The sequence below is a fragment of the Gigantopelta aegis genome, chromosome 14, assembly GCF_016097555.1.
Source record: "Gigantopelta aegis isolate Gae_Host chromosome 14, Gae_host_genome, whole genome shotgun sequence".
NCBI lineage: Eukaryota > Metazoa > Mollusca > Gastropoda > Neomphalida > Peltospiridae > Gigantopelta > Gigantopelta aegis.
Window position 1 is genome coordinate 18,345,093 of NC_054712.1, and position 7,500 is coordinate 18,352,592.

At 39.0% G+C, this 7,500-nt stretch overlaps 1 protein-coding gene across 1 annotated transcript in view; it reads left to right on the plus strand.

The window, feature by feature from the left end:
• LOC121388527 (1-phosphatidylinositol 4,5-bisphosphate phosphodiesterase gamma-1-like) overlaps positions 1-7,500 on the plus strand; it is a 72,650-nt gene that overhangs the window by 3,285 nt on the left and 61,865 nt on the right. Inside the window, exons 2-4 of the mRNA XM_041519895.1 lie at positions 3,155-3,304; positions 5,616-5,709; positions 7,232-7,364. Of these exons, the coding sequence (XP_041375829.1) occupies positions 3,155-3,304; positions 5,616-5,709; positions 7,232-7,364 (377 nt within the window). The remainder of the gene's footprint in view (positions 1-3,154; positions 3,305-5,615; positions 5,710-7,231; positions 7,365-7,500) is intronic.

A 7,500-nucleotide genomic window follows, 5' to 3' on the forward strand; every position in this document is an offset into this window, starting at 1 on the left:
AGGGGAGAGCTCTACTGACTGAGCTTGATCCCGCCCCACAGAATTAAATTAAAAATTTTCAATTTAATCTACATCCCTTTCACGGGATTTAATGGTTGATGTGATACTAACAGAATTCTATTCGCTCCATTATTTCGATAGGAAAGGGATGCTTATTTAATGACACCTGATCTGGCTTGTGAGAACGGTGGGTGGGGGTGGGGGGGGTGGGGGTGGAGGGGATGGGATGGGAGGGGAGCGGGAACCGTGGGGGGATGAGGACGGGAGATGGGACAGCGACTGTGTATTCTCACTTGGAACCCAAAATATTTTTTTGTGCTACTTATATTATGAGACACAAAATGTTACAAAGTTCCACTTTTTGAAGTTGAAAAACGAAAAATGTATGCATCATAGAACATTGATAATGTGCACATTGCAAGCTTATTGTGTTGTGTATATCCGGATGATAAACGTTCCGCTTTGATACATCACTTTTAAAATTAATGGTGCATGATACATACGTACAATAATGTGAACAATGCTATGCTACGCTACTGACTTGATAATCTACTAAGCTATAAGACGTCGTGTTAAAGGCATACTGTCACGGATTTAAGGACCTTATTTATCTAAAAATGGATAATAACTAAAAATTACATTATAAACCAAATCTAGCTATTGCATCACCTTAATTGAACCATGATGGAGTGAAATCCATGTCAACCCTCTCGGCAATTTTAGTTTTTGAATTATGGACCATTGCCATAATTCAATTCTTTTTACAAAATGTCATTAATAAATGAAGTATGGTGGTTATGAAGATGGTTGAATAAAGTACATTTAGAGACAAATCATATTATTTTTGTTCAGGTAATACTTTGTTAGACCATTAAATAGGTCAGTGGTCTGTGACGATAAGCCTTTAAAGGGATATTCCTGAGTTTGCTGCAATTTTTAAGATATCGACTAACAGAGACTTTTTAACAACTGTAATTACATATTGAATATATGTTTCTGCATAAAATATTAGCGGCTGTATATTAAACGTGTTTCTGGTCGTTCTAATATTTGTATTAGGTTAAATTTCATTTTATTTCCTAATTATTTTTCTTTTCGTACGTACGAAATTATTTGAAGACAAAATCCAGTTTGGACTTCTTACAAATATTAAGATGACCAGAAACACATTGAATATACAGACACTGATATTCTAAACAAGAAACTATATTTAATATGTAAGTTTAATCGTAGAAATATTTTATTAGTCGGAAATATCTTACAAGGCAGCAAACTCAGGAATGTTCCTTTAAGATAATTGACTAGCCCGCCATCACCACTTACAGCCCCTTGTATTGTTATATGTCGGAGGTGAGTGGGAGTGTGTGTGTGTGTGGGGGGGGGGGGGGGGGACGTAGCCAGTGGCAAAGCACTCGCTTGATGCACAGTCGGTTCAGGATCGATCACCGTCGGTTAGCCGACTGGTCTATTTCTCGTTCCAGCCAGTGCACCACGACTGGTATATCTAAGGCTGTAATATGTGCTATCCTGTCTGTGAGCTGGTGCATATAAAAGATATCTTGTTACTAATGAAAAAACGTAGCCCAGTGGCAAAGCGCTCGCTGGATGCACGGTCGATTTAGGATCGAACCCCGTCGATTGGCCGATTGGGCTATTTCACGTTCCAGCTGGTATATCAAAGGCCGTGGTATGTGTTATCCTGTCGGTGAGCTGGTGCATATAAAATATATCTTGTTACTAATGGAAAAAACGTAGCGGGTTTCATTTCTAAGACTATATGTCAAAATTACCAACTGTTTGACATCCAATAGTCGATGTTTAATAACTCAATGTTGTTGTTAACCAAAACAAACTTTAAATTAGTTACATGTCCTTTTCATGTCAGAATGAAAACTACTTTCTTAGAGAGAGAGAGAGAGAGAGAGAGAGAGAGAGAGAGAGAGAGAGAGAGAGAGAGAGAGAGAGAGAGAGAGAGAGAGAGAGAGAGAGAGACAGACAGACAGACAGACAGACAGATAGACATAGAGAGATATGACCGATGTTCACTTTCTCTAGCTTAGATAAGGAAAGGGATATTATATAGTTTAGCAACACGTTAAAAAAAGTTAGTTATCAACATGCGAAGATACAGACTGAAATAAAATGTCAGTTCTCACCGTGCGGAGATACAGACTTAAATAAAATGTTAGTTTTCACCATGCGGAGATACAGACTGAAATAAAATGGAAATTGAGGGCATCCTCGTCCTCTGCCTCTAATACAGCTGGTCTGACCCACGGCACTAACTAACGACCGCCGGTAGTAGGGGTGCATAGTAGGTGGTTACAAGTGCCTCTTAACAATGCCAGACGTAACTACTGAACACTCCCCGAAGTGGTCAGACTAAGCCCACAGCTAAAAGCTAATGGTTAATGGCAGGTGTGTGGCACAGATAGCCACAAGAGACAAGCACCTGTCGCGGTTAGAGAGACAAGGACTGGGATGTGGAGGTGGACAGCGAAAGAAGTTGAAAGATAGGAGGAGTTGCCAGATCGGGAAGAAATGAGATGAAATTCAAAGGAGAGAAAGGAAAGGGGGCAGTGGGATAAAAAAAACAAACAAATGGAAATTGAGGAGAGCCTTTAAGTTATTTTTTGTAGAATCATAATATTTTTTAACTTAAAGATTCAGGTAAATGATGCTATTTTGTATTATTTCCATTATTCGTTCATCTATTCAATATGTGGATTAACGTCCTAACTATGGACAGATTGAGGATATGTCATGTTTTTTGTCAAATATGATTTATATCTCATCGAGTTTGCAATCATATCTCACGAATCGCGCTTGCGCGACGAGTGTGATATGATTGCAAACTTCACGAGATGAGATATAAATCATATTTGACAAAAAACATGAAATTTTCTATTTATTATATAACTTTTGGCAAATTACCTATATTTTTAAAATGCCAGCAGCAAAATAGTTCTGGCTTTCTTACAGTGAAGATAACACTTTTTACAGTGACGATAACACGTTTTATAGTGACATAGTGAAATTTTCACTATAAAATGTGTTATCGTCACTGAGTCACTGATATCACTTTTATTTCACTGATATTTTAAGATATTTCACTAAATGTTATATAATAAAATGTGTTTATTATATTCTACAGTTCCCCTGGGAAGTGTGAAGGATATTCGAATCACTCGAAAGAGCCCGGATTTCGACCGATGGGCTGAAGAGTCCAGTAAAGTGGACGAGAACCTGTGTTTCGTTATCCTGTATGGGATGGAGTTTAACCTGCAAACCCTGTCACTTGTTGGTGTGTATATTATAGAGTTTAACCTGCAAACCCTGTCACTTGTTGGTGTGTATATTGTAGAGTTTAACCGGCAAACCCTGTCACTTGTCGGTGTGTATATTGTAGAGTTTAACCTGCAAACCCTGTCACTTGTTGGTGTGTATATTGTAGAGTTTAACCGGCAAACCCTGTCACTTGTTGATGTGTATATTATAGAGTTCAACCTGCAAACCCTGTCACTTGTTGGTGTGTATATTATAGAGTTCAACCTGCAAACCCTGTCACTTGTTGGTGTGTATATTATAGAGTTCAACCTGCAAACCCTGTCACTTGTTGGTGTGTATAACCTGCAAACCCTGTCACTTGTTGGTGTGTATATTATAGAGTTTAACCTGCAAACCCTGTCACTTGTCGGTGTGTATATTGTAGAGTTTAACCGGCAAACCCTGTCACTTGTCGGTGTGTATATTGTAGAGTTTAACCCGCAAACCCTGTCACTTGTTGGTGTGTATATTATAGAGTTTAACCTGCAAACCCTGTCACTTGTTGGTGTGTATATTGTAGAGTTCAACCTGCAAACCCTGTCACTTGTTGGTGTGTATATTGTAGAGTTTAACCCGCAAACCCTGTCACTTGTTGGTGTGTATATTGTAGAGTTTAACCCGCAAACCCTGTCACTTGTCGGTGTGTATATTGTAGAGTTTAACCTGCAAACCCTGTCACTTGTCGGTGTGTATATTGTAGAGTTTAACCGGCAAACCCTGTCACTTGTTGGTGTGTATAACCTGCAAACCCTGTCACTTGTTGGTGTGTATAACCTGCAAACCCTGTCACTTGTTGGTGTGTATATTATACAGTTTAACCGGCAAACCCTGTCACTTGTCGGTGTGTATATTGTAGAGTTTAACCGGCAAACCCTGTCACTTGTCGGTGTGTATATTGTAGAGTTTAACCGGCAAACCCTGTCACTTGTTGGTGTGTATATTATAGAGTTTAACCTGGTGTGTATATTATAGAGTTTAACCTGCAAACCCTGTCACCTGTTGGTGTGTATATTATAGAGTTTAACCTGCAAACCCTGTCACTTGTCGGTGTGTATATTGTAGAGTTTAACCCGCAAACCCTGTCACTTGTCGGTGTGTATATTATAGAGTTTAACCTGCAAACCCTGTCACTTGTCGGTGTGTATATTGTAGAGTTTAACCCGCAAACCCTGTCACTTGTCGGTGTGTATATTGTAGAGTTTAACTTGCAAACCCTGTCACTTGTCGGTGTGTATATTATAGAGTTTAACCGGCAAACCCTGTCACTTGTCGGTGTGTATATTGTAGAGTTTAACCGGCAAACCCTGTCACTTGTCTGTCTGTATATTGTAGAGTTTAACCTGCAAACCCTGTCACTTGTTGGTGTGTATATTATAGAGTTTAACCGGCAAACCCTGTCACTTGTTGGTGTGTATATTATAGAGTTTAACATGCGAACCCTGTAACTTGTCGGTGTGCATATTATAGAGTTTAACCTGCAAACCCTGTCACTTGTTGGTATGTATATTATAGAGTTTAACATGCGAACCCTGTAACTTGTCGGTGTGCATATTATAGAGTTTAACCTGCAAACCCTGTCACTTGTTAGTATGTATATTATAGAGTTTAACCTGCAAACCCTGTTACGTGTTGGTGTGTATATTGTAGAGTTTAACCGGCAAACTCTGCCACTTGTTGGTGTGTATATTATAGAGTTTAACTTGCAAACCCGGTCACTTGTTGTGTATATTATCAACCCCTACAATTCAGAAAAATGTTCACAGCAAAAAACCTGGCCGTTGAAAATGTTAAAATATAGACCAAGGCAAAAACGTGCCGTGGAGAATAAAACATAGAAATCCACGGCAATCTCCGAGGCTTTGCCGATTACCGTGGGAAATCATTGCCATCACAATCATCACAATCACAATCATCATTATCATCATCATCATCATCATCAATATCATCATCATCAATATCATCTTCTTCATCATCATCATCAATATCATCATCATCATCATCGTCATCATCAATATCATCATCATCATCAATATCATAAATATCATCATCATCATCATCATCATCAATACCATCATCATCATCACCACCACCACCATCAATATCATCAATATCATCATCATCATAATCATCATCAATATCATCATCATCATCATCATCAATATCACCATCACCATCATTATCATCATCACCAATATCAATGATATCATTACATATAATAATGTTCATCATCGTCATCAACTGATCGTTGTCATAGAGATGGCAAACTCCTTAGTTATTTGTATTTTCAGCCAAAGACAGTTCCAATCACAAAGTTCTTTCCGAGGGCGTCTTGCATTTGGTGAGCAGCACGAAACACGCGTCGTACCAAGTACAGACCGAAATGTAAGCCACTCGTAATTTTCTTTAATACTTAGCAGACGCTCGCTCAATGCGCGGTCGGTCTGGGATCGATCCCCGTCGGTGGACCCATTGGGCTATTTATCGTCCCAGCCAGTGCACCACGAATGGTATGTCAAAGGCCGTAATATGTACTATCCTGTCTGTGAGATGGTGCATATAAAAGATCCCTTGCTGCTAATCGAAAAGAATAGCCCATGAAGTGCGACGACGGGTTTCCTCTCTCAATATCTGTGTGGCCCGTAACCATATATCCGACGCCATATAACCGTAAATAAAATGTGTTGAGTGCGTCGTTAAATAAAACATTTCTTTCCTCTGCTTAGCAGACACTATTATTGTGTGTGTGTGTGTGTGTGTGTGTGTGTGTGTGTGTGTGTGTGTGTGTGTGTGTGTGTGTTTCAATGACAACTCTAAACTGTGTCATCGATATGTTACACTACAATTTAGCACTTGATTGGTGGTGGTTTAGTTAAAGTGTTGTTAGGAAAACCAGATACACTTGATCAAGTTACTGCACAGTCGCCTGCACAGTCGCTGGCTGCCTTCTCCAACGCATTGCAACTTGAAACCCAATTCCGTATTGCGATGTTTGTTTTTAACGACCTATATCATACTCATGTGTCTAACTACAATACTGTATATTTGCATTTTAATTTATACGGAATCTATGCAAACACCCTACATAATCCAAGTAAACATACTTACAACATTAATTGAGACATATATACAACATCCATGCAAACATGCCTACAACATCCATGCAAACATGTCTACAACATCCATGCAAACATGCCTACAACATCCATGCAAACATGCCTACAACATCCATACAACATCCATGCAAACATGTCTACAACATCCATTCAAAATGTCTACAACATCCATGCAGACATGCCTACAACATCCATGCAAACTTGTCTACAACATCTATGAATATGCCTACGGTATCCATGGAAACATGCCTATAACATCCATGCAGACATGCCTACATCATCCATGTTAACATGCCTACAACATCCATGCAGACATGCCTACAACGTCAGTGCAAACATATCTACATTCACCGATATATATATATATATCTATAGTATCAGTGCAAATATGCCTGCACCATCGACGCAAACATGACCACAACATCCATGAATGAAAATCCAAATATGTCTATATAATCTGCAAATACCCCTACAATATTCACGCATGTATACAACATCCATGCAGACATATCGACAACATCCATGCACATACATCTACGACATCCATGCAAACAAATCTACAGCATCCATGTAAACAAATCTACAACATCCATGTAAACACGTCTACAACATCCATGCAAACATATCTACAACATCCATGTAAACACGACTACAACATCCATGCAAACAAATCTACAACAGCCATGGAAACAAATCTACAACATCCATGTAAACACGTCTACAACATCTATGTAAACGCGTCTACAACATCCATGCAAACATATCTACAACATCTATGTAAAACATTTCAGATGGTTATGGCGACAGTTTTACGACACTCGGAAGAGTGAATCGAAACAAAAAGTTTCACTTGCAGAGTTCAGATCGTGGTTAGCCACCATCAGTCTCAACATCAGCACCAAGGACCTTAAGCAACTATGCAAGGTAACTAATTGTACTAGATCTGGCATGGACAGTTACAAGATATCTTAGATTCCTGCTTGTTATACTTACATTTTCACCGCTTCTCACCAATGTTATCTTATTATACTGACATTATCTTTACGACGGGTCTAGCATG